At 36.1% G+C, this 25,048-nt stretch overlaps 1 protein-coding gene across 1 annotated transcript; it reads left to right on the top strand.

Annotated features, from left to right (window-relative positions):
• The first annotated feature begins 292 nt into the window (after positions 1 to 292).
• Positions 293 to 5,080, top strand: LOC131238856 (histone H2B.8-like). Its single transcript, XM_058236451.1, has 2 exons — positions 293 to 416; positions 4,728 to 5,080. Exons 1-2 carry the CDS (start codon positions 293 to 295, stop codon positions 5,078 to 5,080), a joined length of 477 nt encoding a protein of 158 aa, XP_058092434.1.
• The last annotated feature ends 19,968 nt before the right edge of the window (positions 5,081 to 25,048 follow it).

The raw sequence follows: 25,048 nt of genomic DNA, 5'->3' as shown, positions 1-25,048 counted from the left end.
GCTCGTGAATGCTTGAAATCCAAGCTCCATGATTTCTTCTTTGGTGGTTTGAGTTTGGAAGATGGCGGCCTATTTTCTCAGGTCCTTGCAAGTGACGGGAGAGAGGCACATCCTCTCCCCTCTTATTACAACCCTAACTTCCTAACAGCCTTTAGATGGACAATGAGCGACCGAGATTTGATCCCGCCATCCAATCTCTAAAAACAGCTAACCAAAACAGTGGTTTTGGGATTAGTTTCGACCAAAAGCCCTAACCCACATGAGCAGGAATGGATGGCTGAGATATGCCTGAATGGAGACTAAGATTGGAGGATTTCTCCCGATGCGGATCGCTAAGCTGGCAGTGAAAGCAGTTTCCATTTTCAGAAACATTGTGCTTGTAGGCCCTACTTGCATCAAGAATCGTGTGTCGACATGTACTGAAAAACCTATTGTAGCAGTCGGGTTTTGGTCGAGCCCACTGCCTGAATTAGATGGATGATTGGGATCGTTCAGATGGCCAGGTAGGTGGGTCACTGATCAAGGAAACGGATGCCCATCCGCCCGCTGTCAAAAACCAAAGAGAAAGAAAGAGAAATTCTCTTTTTAGAGAGATTTCGGGTCAGCCCGTGTTGACTGGGGTCCCTGGACCCGTGCACAACATGCGTACGTTCCTCTTGTGCACTCACACTTTGAGGTGGGGTCTACCATGATGCTTATGTGAGATCCACACCGACCATTCTCTTTAGAGGTCCCAATAAGGGCCTCTGACCAAAGATCAATCAGATCCAAAGCTTAGGTGGGCCATACGAATTGATTTCTAGTCCTAACAGTGTTTTTCCATCAATCTAATGGTCGGATGATTGCGAATCTGAATGCCAGCAGTTAAAAGGGTCCTAGAGACCACTCAGTTGGGAATCAGTGGTTGAATTAGGGATTAGATGCCCTAATATGTGTTTAAAGTGTTGTATATTACTATTACAAAATTATTACTATCATATATATATATATATATTGTCATGTTGTGGGACACTTAAGTAGGGATGTGGCATATCTAAACCACAGGTGGGCGTCACTACATGACTCTTGGGTCCTATTTGGGGGTTTCCATCAATTCGACGGTTAGATCATCTTTAAATATGATTTCCAAGGCTCATATAGGACCCTAGTCCATTTTAAAGGGAGTTTGACGGTCAGATTGACTCACTGTCAATGATCAACAGTCCTAAAAGAACTCCAACCTAGTTTAGATGCACATGATCAGTTAGTGTTACCGTCAAGTAGTCAAATTCACACGATCTAACGCTTGATCATTGAACAAGATGCCATAAACTTGATAAAGAGTGGATATAGTGAGTTGGGTCCAAATGTTAAGATGATTTGTGGTCAAGGCCTTCCATGGTCCACATTGAACGGTTTCAATGGTTTAGAGGGCTGCGTAATTACAACCTAAAAGTTGATTTCATAACCCGTTAGTTGAATTAGGGGACATCAATTATTAGATTGATCGACAGAACGTTGTGGACTTAATGAATGATTGATCTCGTGATTCAGACTTCTAAACCTAATGTAGAGGTCCATCTAGAGAATAAATCGATTAGATGACTTGAACTATGGATGAAAAGTGTCATTGATGGTTAGATTGATTTATGGTAGAATTTATAGGCTAGTCTTGAGGTAGAACGCATAAATGGTCTTATTTCATGGTCACGACGAAGATTACCCCCCATGGGTGGATCTTATGGCCGATTAAATGAGTTGTCTAATTCATGGTTGGATTGAAAGGTTATACTCATTAGTTTGGGATAAAGAAATTTGAGGTTTGATTTATACTTGCGATCAAATGAATGTGACACTGCGAACCTCAACTATCTGCTTAGATCATGGGTCGATTGGATGATCGTTTATGATGTAATCCTACTACGTACAATCGAGGATCAATTCAAGGTGGATTGACTTTAGACCTTACAGTTTCGTCGTAGGTTGTTCTAGCCTAAATTCAGACGGTCACGATGATCAAAAGTTCTAAATCTATGATGGTCGATCAGATTTTTCTATTGATGAGATTAGAATCCTAAAAGTCCCTCTAATGATATGATGGCCCTTCTCGAACGACAACGGATGGATAGCTTGGTATATGGATGAGGATTGTTTTCAATGATTGGATTTAGGCCGGAATGAACGTGAATGTTCACTTAAGATATGCTTTTATTTACATTAAATTAGATTACATGGTAACAATCGAGTACTGGAAAGTACGGGGTGTTACAAGTCGAGAGAAATCTTTGACTGGTCGAGAATCGTGTGAATTTAAAAGATAATATTGCTGGAGTTTGAGCCGAAGTTTCTTGGGCCAGTAGAACCAAAGCTTAGGCTAGTCGAACTAAAACTTGGGCTAGTCGAATTTCACACGTATTCCTTTTCTTCACTTCAAATCTTAGATCCATTCTCACTAAGTCTTCAAATCTCGATTCTCTTCATTCCTCACTTAGTCTTCTTAGATCTTTGACATGTAAATTCTTCAATTTTGGTCTTGTAAGATCCATTCCTTGCCTTGGTGATTTTAGAGCATCAAACCCATGCTTTTAACATTCTTTTCAATCCAAGCTCTTAAATTCACCTTGCAATACAAATATGTATAAAATATACCCATTAAGTATTATCATGTTCATAAAACCAAGATATAAATAGGAGAAAATATGCAATATTTGACACTCAACACACTCCTCAACCAATATTTTGCTAGTCTCGAGCAAAACATGCATGAAGTAATTTTCAATTCTCAATGTTCAAACCTTTTTTCAGAAATCAATCCTTTGTGCAATCAAGTATGGATGAGTAGAATTAAGAAGAGAAAGTGGGATTTTGAAAACGTAGAGCCGAATCATATAAGTAATCCATCAAATAGGTTCTTTATTGATTAAATCAAAGCATAAGTTCATGTATTAAGGTTTTAAATGTGCTTAGTGAAAATAAATTTACTTCTCATAAGAATACTATCATTTCATAATGTTAGTCATGATCACCATATCAAGATTAGTTGAAAACTCAAGTACTGATTCCGAACTTATCCTCTTTTTCTTCTTTTTTCAGTTTTTGATTTTATATTGACGGTCTCTTTCATTCTTTTTCAGACTGTACATTTTTTTCTTTTTCATTATTTTTTAGTCTAGTCTTTTCATTATTCATGACCTTTTTGTTATTCTTTTATTTTTTAACTGGTTCTTTTCATCTTTTTAAGGTGGATAAAATTTTTCAGACTCAATTCTCAACATTTGTCAATGATTCTCATGCTAACAATTAGAAATTCTACAACTACTCATAGAAAGTAACTTGAACGTGTCTTGTGAATTAGATTAACATGATATTCAAACTTCTTCTTAATCAATTGAGTGCAAGAACTGTAAGTGATAAACTACTTAGTTGATCAAACTCCAACAATTCAAAATTGAATCTCTATCTTATTATCATATTTAAAACATTCTTAAGAGCACAAACTATCGATCTCCAAATGGGTTTAGTTTGAAAATTTGAAAATTTTCACTTTTTTCTTAACAATTAAGAAAACACTAATTAGTTTACCTAATTCACACCCCCAACCTAAAATTTGCATTGTCCTCAATGTAAAAGAAATAAGCATGCAATGCATATGAGGCAACGAAAAGAAATGGAGTAGTGATGGAAAAGATAGTACCTGGAGAAGAAAATTTGAAGCTTTGCTAAGTATCTCAACATGAAGATGGGTCACTAAAAATAGACTAAACAAATGGAAAGAAAACTATCGTAATCCAAAATTCTATAAAAGCAATAAACCTAACTACACCTCCATCAGACTAGGAGATTAATCTTGGTAAACAGGATCAATCAGAGGTATGGACATGTCCTCTGAATCAAATTTCTCAACAAATGGCTTTAAACAATATCCATTCACTTTAAAAGCATTACCATTGTTCGAATTCTTTATCTTAATGGCCCCATGAGGCTAAACATTAGTAATTGTGAAAGGGCCGATCCAACAAGATCAGAGTTCACCCCGAAAAAAGATGTAACCGAAAATTGTACAAAAGGACTTTTTGACTAGTCAAGAATGATTTTCAAAGGATGTTCCTGTCATGGAACACCTTCATCCTGTCCTTGTAAATTCTCGAGTTCTTGTATGCGTCATTCCTGATTTTCTCGAGTTCATTTAATTGAAGTTTGCGCAGAGAGCCAGCGTTGTCCAAGTTAAAATTCAAAATTTTAATGTCTCGGTATGCTTTATGTTCTAATTCCATTGGCAAGTGGCAAGGTTTCCCATAGACGAGTTTAAAGGGAGACATTCCAATGGGAGTTTTAAAAGTTGTATAGTATGCCCATAAAGCATCGGTCAGACAGATTGAACAATCCTTACTATTGAAGTTAACCGTTTTCTCCAAAATATGTTTAATCTCCCCATGGGAAATCTCAGGTTGCCCACTCACTACACCAAAATTTCTATTCCAGAATGCCTACATTTTTTGTTCTCAAACAGCTTAAGGCCGTTTCAAAATTGGAATCGTTTTAAACCATGTACCAAACCTAAAAAGACCCCTAACCTCCCGTAAAAAGGCATTTTTCATTCCCTCTCTCTAGGAAACCCTAAAGAATGTCATTTCCCTTTTTCCTCACACTGTAGCAAACATAGTTCCTTCTAGCTCTGTATTTTGGAGAAATCCTTAATCTTTGTTGCTCTTTCTCCCCTATCTTTTCTTTTTCAATCCTCACTACAGTTGTATCTTTTCTTCACTTTCACCATCTTGCCAAAAAGCTAGCAGAGAAGAAGCCCACTGTAGAGAAGGAGGAGAAAGCTCCTGTAGAAAAGAAGCCAAAAGTAAGGAAGAGGCTTCCAAAGGAAGGAGGATCGACTGAAGATGAGAAGAAGAAGAAGAGATCGAAGAAGAACGTTAGAACTTACAAGATCTACATCTTCAAGGCCTTGAAGCAAGTCCATCCCGACATTGGGATCTCCGGCATGCCCATGGGAATCATAAACAACTTTATTAACGACATCTTTGAGATGCTGGCCCAGGAATCGTCAAGGTTGGCTCACTACAACGAGAAACCCATCATCACATCGAGGTAGATCTAAACATCCATTCGTCTCATCCTCCCTGGCGAACTCGCCAAGCATGCCTCCCACCCAGCCCCTATCAAAACCCCTATCTCCCTCCCATCTCCTTCTGAAACCTCAAACCCATCTCCTTCCGAAACCTCAAAACCATCCCTGTAAAAACCTCAATCTATAAAGAATTGAGAATAATTTTAATGTTTTTTATATTAAGAGGTCTTCTTCTGCATCATCTTTGATTTTGTTTTTCAATTATTTGTTATATGCATTCCACAGTACTACTGGTAAGTGCTATATTTTAGATCTAGCATCCTATGTTGTCAAATTTTGTAATGACAAACCACTTGAGAGTGATTGACTTGTTTGATGGATGGAAGGTTCACCTTCAAGTTCAATAGATGAAAAGTTCACCTTCATTTGAAGATGATTTTTTGTGTCATACACATCAACAATCTAAAGCATCTACATCTTCAAGTTGAAGAGCATGTTCAACTGTCAAAGATCATATACAAGTCAGAGTGCAAGTACAACTTCATACATAAGCTCAAGTCCAATCTCAAGTACAAGTACACAAGCTCAAGCCTAAGCTTAAGCTCAAGTACTCAAGCTTAAGTTCAAGCATTCAAGCTCAAGCTTCAAAGTGTATAAGTTTCAAGCTTCAAAGTACTTCAAGTATTTTATCTACCGAAGCGACCGAGTTGATAAGTTCAATGCTCACATTTCAGGTATACATGACCATAGAAAGACCTTAGGAATAGGTTATACTTATTACATATAGAATTTAGGAAATGGTACTTAATTTGGACCTTGCTTCGACTAGTCCTTGTCTTGATTCGACTAGTCCAGGCACTAGCTCGACCAGTCCAGGGTTTTTCTCGACAACTCTAGGAATTATTTGAAAATTTTCAGATTTTCTATTGAGGACTTGACCAGTTGAGCACCTTGCTCGATCGGTCGTGGAGACTGACTCGTCCAATCGAGCAGGGCTCAACACGAAGTCCAGCAAGTTATTTTGAGCCCACTCGACTAGTTGAGTAGGCCACTCCACTAGTCGAGTAACGGGTTTATCCGATCGCTCCAGAATTTTAAAAAAATGGTTGTTACTTGGACCAGTTGAGGCAGACCTTAGACCAGTTGAGGGAACCGAATTTCACCCTATAAATAGAGGGCATTTCTTAGCTTTATTCCTTAATTTCAAGTTATATCAAGCCTCCTCTCTGAGAATTAAGTCCCTGCTATAGTGAAACTATTGCTCAGTAATTTTAGACTCTTTTGTAGCTCTTTTGATTTTATTGATCTCTTGTTATTCAATTCTACTTATTAAAAAGGAAATTTTGCTTAACCCTTTTGAGATCTAAGAAATCAAATCAAGCTAGCCTAAGTTTGATTTTAAATGAAAATTCATTTAGACCTAGAACCCTTTCATTTGTGAGATTGAACATTAAACATCTAAGTCTACAAATAATTGGTTCTACCGAGCTACATCGAAGAAGAATCTTCAGATAAATATATTTCATTTATTATATTATGGTTTGTAAGATTACCAAAAAAATCTTTCATTTTGGTTTTGACTGAGATAGCTAGAAAAATTCAGTGTGTGGGGCTTTTTATTGTGGTAGCCCATTGAAAACACAATTGTAAAGGTTTTTAGGTGAACCTTGGAAAGCCTTCTTTCTTAGTGAAAGTCGATATCCCATGGATTGTAGATATTGGGAGTGGAGGAGGGTGGCTGTTTGAGAATAATTGGTGTACACCCGAACCACTATAATTCTCGGAGTTTGGATGATGATTATGATGATGATGATGGTGATGTATGTGATGTGCTGAAAGTTGTAGTTATTTTCATGTACATGTGGTGAATGTTGTAATAGCTAGATTTATTTTATTTTCCTTTGGTATTGGTTTAAGTTTTTGATCCTTACCAAGTTCAAGACATTAGGTTGTCCTATAATAAACCTTGGTTTTTGGTATAAGGTTGTCCTTTGAACAAAGTTTATATCAACCTCTCAAGACTATTGCATTAGAGGTTGCAATTTATTTATGCTATCTGCCTTATATTCTGCATTTAATTCATATTTGGCATAGTCTTATTCACCCCCCCCCCCCCCCCCTCTAGGACTGAGAGCTCACCCTTTTCAAGTGGTATCAGATCCTAATAGCTCATTCCATTAGACTTATTTCTCAAGCTAATCGATCTCGAGCTTTCAATATGTCAAATTTTGATAGTCTTTCTATTAATAAGCCACCACCATTTAATGGCTCCAATTATGCTTATTGGGAAGCCAGGATGAGGAACTTTTTGAGGTCCATTGATGAAAGCGTGTGGCAAGCAACGGTTAGCAAATGGAAACTGTAAATGTTATCTTAGATTTGTCAAATTTTGAAGTGCCAAAACCTCTTGGAATCTGTATCTTTTGTAGCTCAACATTATATCATCCTTGCCTACAATCAAGTACAAGTTCAAGAATAAGAAGTTCAAGCAACTCAAGTACAAGATCTAGAAGTTCAAAAATAAGATGTTCAAGTACTAAATCAAGTTTTCAAGTTTCAACTATATCAAGACATTGTGCATTACTTAAAGAATCAAGCTCAAGTAATATTCTCAAGCTTAAGCTCATATACTCAAGTTGAAACTCAAGTTACAAGCTCTCAAGCTCAAGCTTCAAAGTACTTCAAGATGACAAGCTTCAAGTACTTCATGATAATCTATCAACCGAAGCGAAAAATGTTTCAATGTTCAATCTTCACCGATAAGGTATGAATGACCCTAGATTGACCATAGGTTAGGTCATATTGATTGCATACTTAAATTGGGTCATTATATAATTTTATAGGCTTTATCTCGACTAGTCTTACCCTATGTTCGACTAGTCCAAGCACTAGCTCGACCAGTCCAAGGTTTGTTGTGAATTTTTGGGATTTTCTATTGGACCCTTAACCAGTCCTAGAGATTACTTGACCAGTCGAGTGAACAATGCTCAACCAGTCGAGTGCAAGGCTCGACAAGTCGAGCAGGCCACTCGACCTGCCGAGCAAGCTACTCGACTAGTCGAGTAGCGATCTTATCTTATCGCACCTAAAATTTTGAATTCTTGTTGGTCCTTCGACCAGTCGAACTGACCAATGGGCCAGTCGAGTGAACAATATTTTTGCTTATAAATTGAGGACGATTTTCAGAGTCTATATGCAATATTTGACCCTCAACAGTCCCCACATTTCAGAAGTTAATTGGTTAGTATTTAAGATTCTTTTAATAGCTTTTTTGTATTTGATTTTTTGATCTATTTTCTATTATAATTCTTATGTAAAGGGAATATTGATTTTACCCTTTTTGAGATCAAAATCAAAACAAGCTAGCCCTGAAAAATTTAATCTAAAAATCATTTAGATCTAAGAACCCTTTCATGAACCCTTTCATATGTGAGATTGTACATTGGACGTCTACATTGAACGTCTACATCGAATCGGTTCTACCGGGCTTCATCAAAAGAAGAATATTCAGATAAGTACATTTCTATTTTCATTATTTGGTTTGTAAGATTGCCAGAAAATCTTTCATTTTTGGTTTTGACTAAGATAGCTAGAAAATCTCAGTAAGTGGGTTTTTTAATTGTGGTAGCCTTTTGAAAATACAATTGTGAAGGTTTTAGGTGAACCTTGGAAAACCTATTTCATAGTGAAAGCTAATATCCACTGTGTGAGGATATTGGGAGTGGAGTAGTTGTGTGGCTGTTCTTTAACAATTGGTGTACACACAAGCGAACCACTATAATTCCTAGAGTTGTGGTGAATGGTTACATGTGCTTAAGTGGTTGATTGTTGTAATTTATTTTTCAGCATTTGTGGTGAAAGATTGTAATTTACTTTCTGCACATGTGGTGAATGTTGTAATAACAGTAGAAATTTATTTTTATTTTACTCTTTATTCCTCTGTATTTGTTTGAGTTTTTGATACACAGACCGTTCTAGAAATCAGGTTGTCCTACCATAAGCCATTGGTTTTTGGTGTAAGGTTGTCCTTAGAACAACATCTGTATTAACTTCTCAATACTTGTACATTTGAGGTTGCTATTCATTTCTGCTATTTAAATTGATAAGTGCTATCTTTGATTATTTCTTTATTATTCTGCTCTTAAATTTTTTTTATTTGGCATAGTCCTATTCACCCCCCCGTAAGGCTCTTAGCTCGGCCTTTTCAAGTGGTATCAAAGCCTAATAGCTTGTTTTAATTTTTGGATTAATTTCCTGAGCTAATCGATCTGAGCTTTTTAAGATGTCAAATTTTGACAGCCTTTTAATCACTAGGTCTCCACCTTTTGATGGCTCTAATTATGCTCATTGGAAAGCCAGAATGGGGATTTTTTTAAAATCCATGGATGAAAGCATGTGGCAAGCCACAGTGACCAATTGTACCCCTACTACCACTGAAGTAATTGGTACTGAGGGATTTAAAATTGTAAAAGTCACACCTTAATTTTCTTAGACCACTCTTAAGAAAAGTAAGAGTAGTACAAATGTAAAGACTTTAAATGCAATTACTTGCGCACTATCACCGATGAATTCAAGAGAATTATATCCTGTGATACTGCAAAGCAAGCCTGGGATATTTTGGAAATGACACACGAGGGTCCAATAATTGTTAAGAAATCTAAAGTTCAACTCCTCACAACTAATTATGAGGAAATACATATGGAAGAAAGTGAAACATTTATGGACTTTTATATAAGATTAAATGACATTGTCAACTCTATGTGGGGTCTTGGTGATAGGATCCTAGAAAGTAAAGTCTGTGTGAAGATATTGCGCTCATTGCCTGAACGGTTTAATTTAAAGGTGACCACGATTCAGGAACTTCGAGATACAGATAATATGAGGGTAGAAGAACTGGTTGGTTCTTTACAAACTTACGAGTTAAACTTTAAAGTTCCTAAAGGTAAGTCTATCGCCCTTAAGTCTTCTAAAAGTATTTCTCATGAAAATAGTAATTCTGATTTAGAAACTTCTGAAGATGATATGGCTCTTTTAGCCAAAAAGCTTTATAAGATTTTCAAAAGTAAAAAGAGGGTTGATTTGCAAAAACCTATTGAAAAGAAAAGACCTAGATCTAAAACTTGAAAATCTTTAAAAGATAGTCAATGCTACAACTGCCATGAATATGGGCATCTAGCAAACAAATGTCCTAAGAAGGACAAGTCTAAAAAGAAAGGTATGTTGGCTACATGGGACGAATCTTCCTGCTCTGAAGTCTCTTCTGAGTCAGAAGATTCTGAAACTAAGTTTACTAATGATGTTAAAGCCCTAATGACGCTATCCAAGTTCACTTTTTCAGATAATGATGATTCAACCAGTGAAGAAAATCTGAATAGTGACCATGAAAATGAAGAAGACCGTCAAGATGTTTATGATGCCCTATACAAGGAAAGTTGCAAAATAGCTGTAAAGTTAAAACTTTAAAAAGAAAAGTTTTCAAAACTAAAAGAGAAATTTGATAATCTAGTCTTAAAAAAATCACACTTTTCAGATTGCTTTGAAAAAACTAAGTGCGACTTAGATTTCAAAATGTCCCAAGTTGAGAACTTGAAATTTGAAAATGAAAAGTTAAAACTACAAGTCTCTTCACTTTTGAGTTTGAAGGACACATGGAGGTATGCCCAAGGTGATCCTAAATTTAAAAAACTTTTATCCAGATCCAGAAAATGTGACGATTGATTTAAAATGGGCTACGATAAAAGAATTCCTCCCAAACATAAGAATACTCCTAAATTTGTTAAAGGGGAGTCTTCTAACTTAAAAGGAAAAATTCTGAATCAAAATAATTCTAAAAATACTAAAATTTTTTAAAATTCAAACCCTAGAAGTAACCATATCAACTATAAAAATCGAAATCGTTATCCTTTAGCTGAGAAAATAGTTGACTTACTTAAGGAGCTCTTAAAATCTAACTCAGTGGGTAGGACTTATAACAACTATAAACATAAAAAGACCAACTATACTCCTAAACCCAAAACTGTAATGAAATGGGTCCCTAAGGTTATTTATTTGGTTTCCCACACTGCTTTCAAAGCTTCGAGCCATTGAAAGTGGTACCTAGATAATGGTTACTCCAGACATATGACAGGTGACAAAGGTCTATCCACCAATCTTAAAGACATGACTGATGCTTCAGTCACATTCGGTGATGGTAGCATCTGCAGAATTGTTGGCCAAGATATGGTTCAACTCTTAAACCTCCCTCTATTTGAGAATGTTTTATATATAGAAGGTTTAAAACATAATTTATTAAGCATCTCTCAAATATGCGATAATAGTCATAGTGTAAAATTTACTAACCAAGGGTGTGAAATTTTAAATAAGAATGGTTCTGTAATATTAACTGGTCGCAGAACTTCTGAGAAATTCTATATTGTTTATGATTCAAGCTCATCTAAGCTATAGTGTTACATGGTCCAAACCGATGAGACTGATTTATGGCATAAGCGCCTAAGACATGTACACTATCGCAACTTGTATAGATTAAGCAAAAGAGAATTGGTAAGAGGGCTACCCAAAGTAAAGAAAGTGGATTAAATATGTAGCGAGTGCCAGATTGGTAAACAAACCAGGAGTGCTCACAAAAAGGTGAACTTTAATGCCACATCTAAACCACTGAGCTCCTCCACATGGATCTCAATAGACCAACTAGAATGAGAGTCAAGGTGGCAAGAAGTATATTCTGGTGATTATAGATGACTTTACCAGGTATATGAAAAGGCTAAGCTATATGTCCTAGAGGGGGGGTGAATAGGACAGTGCCAAATTAAAACTTATAACAGCGGAATTAAAATAAATATGATAGCCAAAGTAAATCACAATGCAGTAAATTAAAATAACCTCAAAATTCAGATCTTGAGAGGTTGATACAAACGTTGTTCTAAGGACAACCTTACACCAAAAACAGAGTTTATGGTAGGACAACCTTATTTCTAGAAAGATCTTTGTATCAAGTCTCAAACCGAAGAGGAATACAATAATAAATATAAACTGAATTGAAATAACTTGTAATTAAAAATGTATTGTTCTAGGGACAGCCATACACCATAAAGATGGCAGGGCAACCTTGCTGGAACAACTTTCAAATGAAATTGAAAATCAAGCGATAAAGGAATAGCAGAAAATAAATTCTAAGCTATTACAACATTCACACAAAGCTTGAATTAAATAATTACAACATTCACCACCATACATACATCCCACAAAAGAATAAAAAATTAGAAATATAAATCATTCAAACACAACACAAGGGTTTATAGTGGTTAGCCTGTGTGTTCACCAACTGTTAAACAACAGCCACACAAAAAGCTACTCCACTCCTAATATCCTCACACAGGGGATATTAGCGTTCACTAAAAATAGGTTTTCCCAGGTTTACCCAAAACCCTTACAATTGTGTCTTTGTATGTGGGCTTACACAATTAAAAAAACCCCACTTCTGAGTTTTCCTGGCTCTCCTCAGATAACTAATATAACAAGATTTTTCTGGCAAATCTTGAAAGAAACCAAAATAATAGAAAGGAATTTACAATATGTAAAATACCTGAATATCTCCTTCATTGTAGCAGCCCGGTAGAACCAAATCAAAGTAGATGATTGAATGTCCAAGTTCAATGTCCAGTACTCGATTACAATGGTTCTAATTCTAATAGATTTTAAATTAAACCAAACAGGGCTTACCTTAATTGATTTTGATTCCAAAGAAAGGGAATAACAATTCCTCTTATCAAATCAGATTGGAATAACAGAAACAAAATCAATTAAATAAAGCTAAGGAAAGAGAATATTAAATAAGCACACTTAGCTTAAATGGAGCACAGAATTATCTCTCAGAAGTTCGATGAAGATTGGCTTGAATACTTTTATTAATTCGATAATTTCTTCTGAGATTCGTGCACTATTTATAAGTGAGAAGATCGGGTCTTCGACTGGTCTAGAGTGCTCTTCGACTAGTCGAAGCAATAACAGATATTTGAAAAATCCTGCGGGATATGCTTTGACCGTTCTACGACTGGTCGTAGGTCACCTTCGACTGGTCGTAGGTCCTATAAACCATCGCTAGACTTCGAGTTGAAGGTTGTACAACTGGTCAAAGATCAGTTGACACTGTTCCTACGACTGGTCGAACAGATTCCAGGACTAGTCGAAGGCCAACAGATTTCATCCGAAATTTGTAACAAACTCACGACTGGTCGAGGAATTTCTTAGACTGGTCGAAGCAAGTCTAGGACTAGTCGAAGAAGACCTAGGACTAGTCGAAGAACAGACTAATCACATGTAAAATAAACATTCGGTTTATGTATCCGAAATGACCTACTTCTAAGGTCAACCTATGGTCAATTAAACCTCAACCATGAAGTATGGACATTGAAACATTTGGAACTTGTGACCTTGAAGTATGAGCCTTGTAATCTTGATGTAGATCAAACCTTGATGTAGCTCAATCTTGAAAGTGTACAAACAGCCTTGAACTCTTCTTGAAGTCTTGCAGCTTGAGTCTTGTCTTGTGAGCTGTTCTTTCATTCAAGATTGATCCTTTGTACTTGAGAGCTTTACTTGTTGTGAGCTTAGCTTGATCATGAATGTTGATCCTTGAGAGAGCTTCACTTATAACATAATAGTGATTTTGGCACCACAAATTTGACAATAGACAGGGATATAAACTATAGCACTTACAGTATACTTGGGTAGTCTTCTTAAGAGAGAAATCGGAATCTCTTGACGAAGTAAAAAGGGTACTTAAACGTATCCAAACTGAAAAAAGAATAACAAGTCATTAAGATCCATAGTGATCATGGTTCTGAGTTTGAAAATAGCAGTTTTGAGAAATTTTGCAGTGATTAGGGAGTATCACATGAATATTCTGTGCTCAAAATACTACAACAAAATGGTGTAATGGAAAGAAAAATAGAGTGCTTCAAGAAATGGAAAATGTAATGTTAAATAGTATGAAGCTTTTTAAAAATCTTTGGGTTGAAGTTATAAATACTGCTTGTTATATAATTAACTGTGTTTATACTAGAAAATCAAATAGTAAAACGGCTTATGAAATATGGTTTGATAAGAAGCCTACTGTCAAATACTTTCGAGTTTTTGTCAGCAAGTGCTACATTTTACGTGACCGAGAAAATCTAGGTAAATTTGACACCAAAAGTGATGAAGGGATATTTTTAGGGTATGCTCTGAATAGTCGAGTGTATCGGGCTCTTAATAAGAGGACCGGTGTAATTCAAGAGTCTATTAATGTGGTTATAGATGATCACTTGAATACACCTATCTCAAGTTCAGAAAATGATGAAGTACTTTTATTTGATAAACCAGACTCTTCATCAAGTCAAAATAATATTGAACTGCGAACAGTTAAAGATCATCCATCTGATCAAATCCTTGGAAACCCTCTCACTGGTGTGTGCACATGTAAACAACTTGAAGATATGTGCAACTACATGTGCTTTACATCTCAGATAGAACTGGCTAACGTAAAAGAAGCTCTTATTGACGAAAACTGGATTGTTGCAATGCAAGAAGAGCTAAATCAGTTTGTTAGAAATGATGTTTGGTACTTAATTCTAAGACCAAAAGATAAACATATTATCGGAACAAAATGAATTTTTAAAAATAGGTCTGATGAACTTGGTAATATTATTAGAAACAAGGCTAGGTTGGTTGTACAAGGGTACACTCAAATAAAAGGCATTGATTATGATGAGACCTTTACTCCAATAGCTCATCTTGAATCAATTAGACTATTTATATCCATTGCATGCTTTAAAAAATTCAAAATATACCAAATGGATGTAAAGAGTGTGTTCTTAAACGACGATTTACATAAAGAAGTGTATGTTAAACAACTAATGGGTTTTGAAGACCCTACGCATGCTAATCATGTCGATCGCCTGAAAAAGGCACTCTATGGTTTAAAATAAGCTCCCAGGGCATGGTACAAAAAGTTGATTAAGTTTCTACTAAGTCATAACTTTGTAATGGGAAGTGTTAATAAGACATTATTTGTAAAGAAGCATAATGATCACATACTAATAGTGTAAATCTATGTTGATGACATTATTTATGGATCTACCTGTGTTAACATGATTGTTGAGTTTGCAAATCTTATGAAATGTAAATTTGAAATGAGCATGGTTGGAGAACTAAACTATTTCCTAAGGTTGCAAGTCAAACAGCTCCCTGATGATTTCTTTATCTCTCAAACCAAATATGCTCTGAACTTAGTTAAAAAGTTTGGATTTGAGAGTGGGAAAAATTTTGATACTTCAATGAGTACCACTCTAAAACTCTCTAAGGATTCAACAGGTAAGAGTGTGGATCCTAAGTTGTATCGCAGTATGATAGGTAGTTTACTTTATTTAACTGCGAGCTGACCTGATATTACTTTTAGCGTAGGAATTTATGCTAGATATCAGTCGGACCCTAAAGAGTCACACTTGATTGCTGTTAAGCGTATTTTGTGATATGTCGCTAGTTCAGATAATCTTAGTCTCTTGTATCCACATGATACTAGTATGTAATTAGCTGGTTACACAGATGTTGATTGGGTTGGTAACATTGCTGATCGTAAATCGACCAGCGGTGGTTGTTTCTATGTCAGGAACTATTTAGTTTCTTGTCTGAGTAAGAAACAAAGTTCCGTATTGCTCTCCACAGCTGAGGCTGAATATATTACTGCTGGTAATGCATGCACTCAGCTTGTGTGGATGAAGAGAATGCTAAGCGATTACGGAATTGCGCAAGAATCCATAGTTTTATATTGCGATAATTCAAGCGCAATTAATATTTCTAAAAATCCAATTCAAGATTCACGAACCAAGCATATTGACATTAGGTATCATTATATTCGTGAACTGGTGGAAGACAAGATAATTTCATTGAAATATATTCCGACTGAGAATCAACTTGCAGATATATTCACAAAATAGCTTGATGCAAAATTGAAATTTGATCTTGTCATGTGCAATATGAAGTGGCCTTTCTGTATCATAATGTATATATTTATTATTTTAAAATTTTAAATTTTAAATTAATGAATAATTACAAATTTTTAGTGCTGCATGACCAGTTGAGTACAAACTTGACCAGTCGTGGCTCGACCGGTCGAGTATGTACATGACCAGTCGTGAAACTCGAGTTTTGCTTTTTATTTGGAGAAAAACACCTTTTTCTTCACTTTGTTCTTCTTCTCCAACAAGCCCTACTACGACCGGTCGAACCGATCTTCGATTTCTCCATGGTTAGTGCATTATTTTTAATTTCCATGTAGATTTAAGTTCTTTGATCTTCCATTTTCTTGTTTGTGTTATTTATTTCATGGTTTATGGTTATTTGGTGGGTTTTCTAGTTATAAATCTATTTTGCTTGAAACCCTTCTTACCTCTTTTGCAATCCTTGTATTCCTTGATTTCTTTGTTGCAATGGAAGGTATAAATAAGAAGAAAGGATCTCGTGGTCCCTCTTCTTCTCGTTCCTCTCCTATCACGTTGCGATATCTTCGGTCACCCCAAGAAGATCCCGACTATGTGCGGGATATTCGCTTATGCAACGTGATAGTAGAACGAACAGTTAACATTGATCATTTGGCTCCTTTTGGTATCCTTCTACTTCTTTAATCTGTAGGATGGTATAACATTTTACATTGGGGTGGTCCGGCATTCCGCTCTATTGTGCAAGCCATGTATGCTTGTATTACTGACTTCTCTACTGAGAATCTTACTTTTACAATTTCTACTAGAGAAGGTCCAATTGATGTGGACCATCACCTCATTTCTGGATTAATGGACCATCCAATTAATGATGATGGTGTTCCCATTAGTTCTCTTGTAGCAAAACCTTCTGAATCTAAGAAGCATATGCTCATTAGAGTTTTATGTAATATGGATGCAAAATGGAGTACTAAAAATGCGCTCGCTTCCAAGTTTATGTTATCTAGATACAGGGTTCTTCATAGAATTTTCATTTCAAATGTCTACCCTAGATATGGTAACAAAATCGAGTTTACTACGTTCATGGTCCACATTCTACACTCTATTGTTTCTGGAGTCTCCGTGTCTTCCTTCACTGATTTGTTATATCATGATTCAGTTCCGTCTCCATCTAGGTCATAGTGATATACCTTTTGCTTATCTTATGACTGTATTAGCCACCCATAGTTTAGTGGTTAAGCCTATTGGAGAAGCTTCAATTCACCATCTACCATTCAACAACTCTAATATTAATAGGATGAATTTGAAGCTGGCCCCATGCCAAGTTGATGAGGGTGCTAGTGGAGTAGCTGATGCAAATGAAGAGGAGGGTACTTTGCATCTGGATGATGTCAATATGGATGACATCTTTGATGAGATTGAATCTGACTCTGCAGCAGATCTTGATTTTCAATCATCTGATTTTGATGAACGTTTACATTCTCTTAAGGAAAAGATAGAAGGTATGCATGTGTCCCAAGAGAATCAATTTAAATACATGCGCAAATATCCAAGGCACATTAACAAGGGACTACATCAAATTAATCCTTCCATACCTGCTCCTTATTCTGGTTCAGATTAGTTTTGATTTCTAATCTGTAATAACTTTTATACGTGGATATCTCTTACTTTGTATGCTTGGACATGTTTTGTTCTTATTGTGGATTTGTTTGAATGTTTATCTTGCAATCTTTATGTTATCTTGACCTAACTTCTCTCTATCGTTACTCATTGCTCTCTTGTTTCCATCATCATTTTTACATTCTTTCCTTTATCATATAGTGACAAAAAGGGGGAGAATTTGTATTGAAATTTATGATAATGATGTTTGTTATGATATTAGATTCTATGGAGTGGATGTATGTTAAAAATGTGGAGAAGAGAAGTGGTTAGGTACTAGTTTCTCCTCTCCTCTTGGATTTCGTGGAGTAATGTACTGAGGGGGAGTATTGGTGCATGATTATGATTCTTTGAGTACTGATGCATGATTCTTTGACCAGGTTGTAACTAGTGCATGATTCTTTATGCATATGTTTACTATGTGTATCATATTATTTATTTGGTTTTGTCACAAATTTGACAAAGGGGGAGACTATAAATGTATCTTAGATTTGTCAAATTTTGTAGTGCCAAAACCTCTTGGAATCTGTATCTTTTGTAGCTCAACGTTATATCATCCTTGCCTACAATCAAGTACAAGTTCAAGAACAAGAAGTTCAAGCAGCTCAAGTACAAGATCTAGAAGTTCAAGAACAAGATGTTCAAGTACTAGATCAAGTTTTTAAGTTTCAACTATATCAAGACAAGGTGCATTACTTAAAGAATTCAAGCTCAAGTAATATTCTCAAGCTTAAGCTCATATACTCAAGTTGAAACTCAAGTTACAAGCTCTCAAGCTCAAGCTTCAAAGTACTTCAAGATGACAAGCTCAAGTACTTCATGATAATCTATCAACCGAAGCGAACAATGTTTCAATGTTCAATCTTCACTGATAAGGTATGAATGACCCTAGATTGACCATAGGTTAGGTCATATTGATTGTATACTTAAATTGGGTCATTATATAATTTTATAGGCTTTATCTCAACTAGTCTTACCCTATGTTCGACTAGTCCAAGCACTAGCTCGACCAGTCCAAGGTTTGTTGTGAATTTTTGGGATTTTCTATTGGACACTCGACCAGTCATGGAGATTGCTCGACCAGTTGAGTGAACAGTGCTCGACCAGTCGAGTAGGCTTGATTCAAAATCTAGCAACCAAACTGGGTCCCACTCGACCAGTCGAGTGCAGGGCTTGACCAGTCGAGTAGGCCACTTGACCAGTCGAGTAGGCTACTTGACCAGTCGAGTAGCGATCTTATCTTATCATGCTCAAAATTTTGAATTCTTGTTAGTCCTTCAACCAGTCGAACCGACCACTGGGCTAGTTGAGTGAACAGTATTTTTGCTTATAAATTGAGGACGATTTTCAGAGTTTTTTATTCAATTCCAAGATATTCAAGTCACAAATCTGAGAAAACTTATTCCCACATTTGAGAAGCTAATTGGTTAGTATTTAAGATTCTTTTAATAACTTTTTTGTATTTGATTTTGTGATCTCCATTTTATTCTAATTCTTTTATAAAGAGAATATTGATTTTACCCTTTTTGAGGTCAAAATCAAATCAAGCTAGCCCTAGACAATTTAATTTAAAAATCATTTAGATCTAAGAACCCTTTCATATGTGAGATTGTACATTAAAAGTCTACATTGAACATCTACATCGACTGGGATCTACCAGGCTTCATCAAAAGAAGAATCTTCACATAAGTACATTTCTAATTTCATTATTTGGTTTGTAAGATTGCCAGAAAATCTTTCAATTTTGGTTTTGACTGAGATAGCCAGAAAATCTCAGTAAGTGGGGTTTTTAATTGTAGTAGCCCTATGAAAACACAATTGTGAAGGTTTTAGCTAAACCTTGGAAAACCTATTTCACAGTGAAAGCCAATATCCACTATGTGAGGATATTGGAAGTGGAGTAGTTGTGTGGCTATTCTTTAATAGTTGGTATACATATAAGAGAACCACTATAATTGCTAGAGTTGTGGTGAATGGTTGCATGTGATTAAGTGGTTGAATGTTGTGATTTATTTTTCAGCATCTGCGGTGAATGATTGTAATTTACTTTTTGCACATGTGGTGAATGTTGTAATAATAGTAGAAATTCATTTCTATTTTATTCTTGATTCCTCTATATTTGTTTAAGTTTTTAATACATAGAACATTTTAGAAATTAGGTTGTCCTACCATAAGCCATTGGTTTTTGGTGTAAGGTTGTCCCTAAAACAACTTCTGTATCAACCTCTCAATACTTGTACATTTGAGGTTGCTATTCATTTCTGCTATTTGAATTGATAAGTGCTATCTTTGATTATTTCTTTATGATTTCGAGCTTAAATTTTTAATTTAGTATAGTCCTATTCACACCCTCTCTAGGACTCTTAGCTTGGCCTTTTTAGAAACCACTAATGACTGAATTTCTAGGCAGTGATGGAACCAAGTCCATACAAGTATTGCCTTATTATTTATGGACCACACCTCAGAAAAATGAGAGTAGTGCTAATGACAAATCATTAAATGCAATAACTTGTGCACTATCACCTAATGAGTTCAAAAGAATTATATCTTGTGATACTGCAAAACAAGCTTGGGATATCTTAGAAATGACACACGAGGGTACGACTATCATAAAAAAGTCAAAACTTCAGCTCCTCACCACTAGGTTTGAAGAAATACGTATGAAAGAAAATGAATCATTCCTGGACTTCTATATAAAACTGAATGACATAGTTAACTCAATGTGGGGTCTTGGAGACAACATCCCAGAAAACAAAGTTTGTGCAAAAATACTGCGATCACTTCGTGAGAGATTCCATTCCAAGGTAACTACCATTTAGGGACTTAGATACACTAATAATATGAGAGTGGAAGAACTTGTTGGTTCACTTCAAAATTACAAGTTGAATTTCAAAGCTCCAAATGGTAAATCTATCACTCTTAAATCATCCAAATATCTCTCTCAAGATAATAATTTTGATTGTGAAAACTCAGAGGATGATATGGCTTTACTTGTGAAAACGTTTTAAAAAATTTTTAAGAGTAAGAAAAGAGTTGATTTTCAAAAACCCTTTGAGAAGAAAAAGGGAAAAACTAAAACTTGGAAATCTCTAAAAGATAGGCAATGTTTCAACTGCCATGAATACGTGCATTTGGCAAACAAGTGTGTAAAGAGGGACAAACTAAAGCGAAAAGGTATGTTAGCCACATGGGATGAATCATCCGGCTCTGAAGCCTCTTCTGAGTTGGATGAATCAGAACCCTAAACTTCAAATGAAGTCAAGGCTTTAATGACTCTAGCCATAGTCACTTCCCCAGATAATTGTGATTCAATCGATGATGAAAATTTGAGGAGTGACCCTAAAAACGATATTGAAGATGATCTTCAAGATGCCTATAATGCCCTATACAGGGAGAGTTGTAAGATTACTGTCAAACATAAGCTTCAAAAAGAGAAATTTTTTGTGTTAAAAGTAGAGCTGTTCACGAGTCGAGCTAGCTCGAATAACTCGCTCGACTTGGCTCGAGTCAGCTCGGATTGACTCGGCTTGAATGGCTGAGTCGGGCCGAGCCAAGCTGAAATACTGCAGCTCGAGGTGAGTACGAGCCGAGTTCGACCATGACCCATTTTAACTCGACTCGACTCGAACTCGAACTCGACTCGAAACTCGAACTCGTGCTCGACTCGGCTTGTTAGAAATAGTTTTTATATATATATATATATATATATATATATATATATATATATATAATCGTAAAAATTAAAAACCCTACCTCACGTCCCCACCCCACCCGCAACTGCCTCCCTTTCCCTTTTTCCCTATTCTAATTTTCTTCTCTTTCTCATCTCTACCCCACGGTCCCCACCCAGCCCGCTGCCCCTGCTCGCCGCACGCCCACCCGACCAACATCATTAAGGTGAGTTCTTCTTCTTCTTCTTTTTTCCTCTTTCTTGATTCTGTTGGAGAATGGGGTCCACCTGATGAGTGGCTTGGATCTCGAATCGGGTTCCGTGATGGCCCGCCTGATGAGTGAATGGATTAGATCTCTCATGTATCTGCCTAGCATAGCATGGGTATAAGAACAATGGTAGGATGTAGGAGGTTGGAGGTGAAAAGGATGGAATGGATTGGCTACTCCCTGGAGAATAGGGATGCAGTTTTTTTTTCCAGAGAACAGGGATATGGATTGGCTACTCCCCCTGACACGAGCCCCAGAGGTGGTGGTGGGTGCTCTATGGGCCCCACCATGATGTATATGTTTCATCCATTCCGTTTGTCCATTTTTAAATATCATTGTAGGTTTTCATCCCAGAAATTAGGGGATATAAATTTCAAGTGGACCACACCATAGGAAAACAACAGTGATTGGATATCCATGATTTAAATCCTCCTAAGGCCCACTGTACTGTTTATTTGACATCCCATCTATTGATTAGGTCATAAAGACCCAAATGAAGGGAAAAAACAAAGATCAACTTAATCCAATACATTTATGGCCCTGAAAAGGTTTTTAATGGTCGAAGTTCATTCAACACTTTTTCCTGTAATGTGGTCCACTTGAGACCGGAATGTATCTCATTTTTTGTGTATTACCATAAATTGATCTAGAAAAATAGATGGACGGAATGGATGAAACACATACATCATGATGGGGCCCACAGAGCACCGACCATGAGTAGCCCATCCGTTTCAAATAAGTCAAAAGAGAACTGTCGAAACGTCATCTCAGGCATGGCTGTGAAGCTCCTCCTTGGAATCTATGCTGGAGGAAAGGATTTTGTGTGCCCAGTGGTTGGTGCTACTTGGGGCCCACCATGATGTATGTGTTTTATCTATGCCGTCCATCCATTTTGAAATATAAATTTAGGGCTTGATCACAAAATTGAGGTAGATATAAATCTCAGGTGGACCACACCGTGGGAAAATAGTAGTGATTGAACTACACCATTAAAAATCTCCTAGAGCCAACTGTAATGGTTATTTGACATTTAATCCATTGATTAGGTAATAAAGACTTGGAAGAAGGTAAAAAATATTTATCAGCTTGATCCAAAACTTTTGTGGCTCCCACAAGGTTTTTAATGGTGGGCGTTCAATCAACACTGTGCGGTCCACTTGAGATTTGGATCGAACTCATTTTTGGGCTTATATCATAAAATGATATGAAAGAATGGGTGGACCGCATGGATGAAACACATACATCATGGTGGGGCTCAGAGTGCTTGGGCTCCACAACCTACCATTATATTAATATGCCTGGATCTCTCACCGAGAAACACCTTTGATGCTCTGGCGAAGTATCGTAGACGATACGCATGCACTTGAGACATGCATACATGGCATAAAATTAGTTCAAATTAAACCGTCTGAATTATGGGTATCAGTTTATATTTAGGAAAAAATTATGCCCACTTGATCATCTAATATCAAATTTATGAAAAAATATTAGAGAGCTAGAAATTAATCCTATCATATGGTTTGATTTCAACAAACAAGTGTTTACCACTCAGAGGTTATGATTTTTTAAGATACGGTGAATTCTGCAATTTAATTTGTTTAATTTGAGTCAATATATTCTAAAAATATACCATTTTTAAGTGACTGCATATCAAGCATCATAGGTAGGCAAGTAGAGTATCAAGTAATTTCCCATCTCTCTCTCTCTCTCTCTCTGAGTTTACATTGGTATACAAATAATTCACATGAAACCATTCAAATATTGGGTACTGGATTTTATGTATCATGGATCCAAAATTGAGATTATTAGATAATCTAACAAGTGTTTAAGAATCAAAGGCCAGGATTGTTCAACTAATCTGATTTTTGGATGGTAACTCAACGAGGGTAGATCCTATGAGGAAAAACCAACTGTACAGGTGATCATTTCTCTTTCATCCACGATGCACACTTACATTGATATACAGTGCCCAAATCACGGCCCCCAATAGTCACACTGATCAAATGGTCCTGATTATCTAAGTATGGCCACCAAATGGACAGTTAAAAAGATGATCATCTATGGTCCAAACCTTATAGCTAAGGCCGTATCCTAAGTGAGTTATTTTGGATGGTCTGGATTAACAGACATGCATGCCACTTACATGGTTAATAAGTCATCAATATTTAAACAATTGTACAAAAAGTACACGGGAAGGTAGCTATGTTGGCAGTAATTGACTTAATTAGAATTACCGGCTGTAAGATATCATAAAAATATAATAATTACAAATTACAATCTAATTACAAATTACAATCTCTCTTTGATTTATTTATTTATTCTAACGTAACTTGACTAACCATTTTTATATTTGAATATAAGTGATAAAATCATAATAATAATATTTTTACATTACTAAAATATTAAATTAATAGAAAAAATATTATACAAATATTTTTTTCCATACAATACAATATAAAATTGTGATGATCACAAATATCTTTTAAAGTCCACTTGATGAATTACATGTGACTGTGGCAACTAATTAGTATCGAATTTTACATATATTCGGAGAATATAGGGAAGTGCTGCCGATATTGTTTGTATTATATATTTATACTTGTTAACTTTTGATTTTTAGATGACTACTGAAGAAAACTCAAGTACTCCTGGCCCTGGTGTGCCAATCAATTCTCCTTTTTCTGTGGATGAAGAAAAATTAGATAATAAAGTTGAAACAACTTCAGGTTCTGTAAAAGGGAAAAAAAGATCGGCAATATGGGAATCTTTTGATGAGATCACGCAACCAGATGGTTCTGTCAAGATTAGATGCAAGTTTTGTAAGACTCTTTACAGCAAGCATTCTGGTTCTTCTACAACTCACTATCAGAGGCATCTAGATAAATGTGTGAAGAGACTAAGAACATCGAAGGGTGGATTGCAGCAACTGCTTTCATTTAATATTTATGAAGACGATAACTCTAAAGCTGCACTGTCAACATATAAGTATGACCCGAATAAATTAAATGAGTGGTTTGTGAGGTTAGTGATAGTCAATGAGAAGCCATTCAGCATGGTGGAAAGTAAGGTTTTCATGGGATTTTGTAAATTTCTAAATCCCAGATGTGAGAAGGCCTTTCGATCTACTATGAAAAGAGAGTGCATGAAGATGTATGCCATTGAGAAAGCTAACTTGAAAGCTCTCCTTGAATCCGTATCCAGAATAAGCTTGACATCTGATATGTGGACAGCCTCAAATCAGAGAGAAGGATATATGTCATTAACCGCACACTTCGTGGATGTGGATTGGAAACTACAAAAGAGGATTTTAAACTTCCGCCATGTTCCTCCTCCTCATACCAGTGTGGTACTGTCTGATTGCATTTACAACTGTCTTGTTGAGTGGGGCATTGAAAAGAAAATTTCTTCAATTACTTTAGAT

This window comes from Magnolia sinica, chromosome 3 (genome assembly GCF_029962835.1).
Source record: "Magnolia sinica isolate HGM2019 chromosome 3, MsV1, whole genome shotgun sequence".
Classification (NCBI taxonomy): domain Eukaryota; kingdom Viridiplantae; phylum Streptophyta; class Magnoliopsida; order Magnoliales; family Magnoliaceae; genus Magnolia; species Magnolia sinica.
Note: the sequence above shows the minus strand (reverse complement) of the source record. Positions and strands in the feature narration are given on the sequence as shown.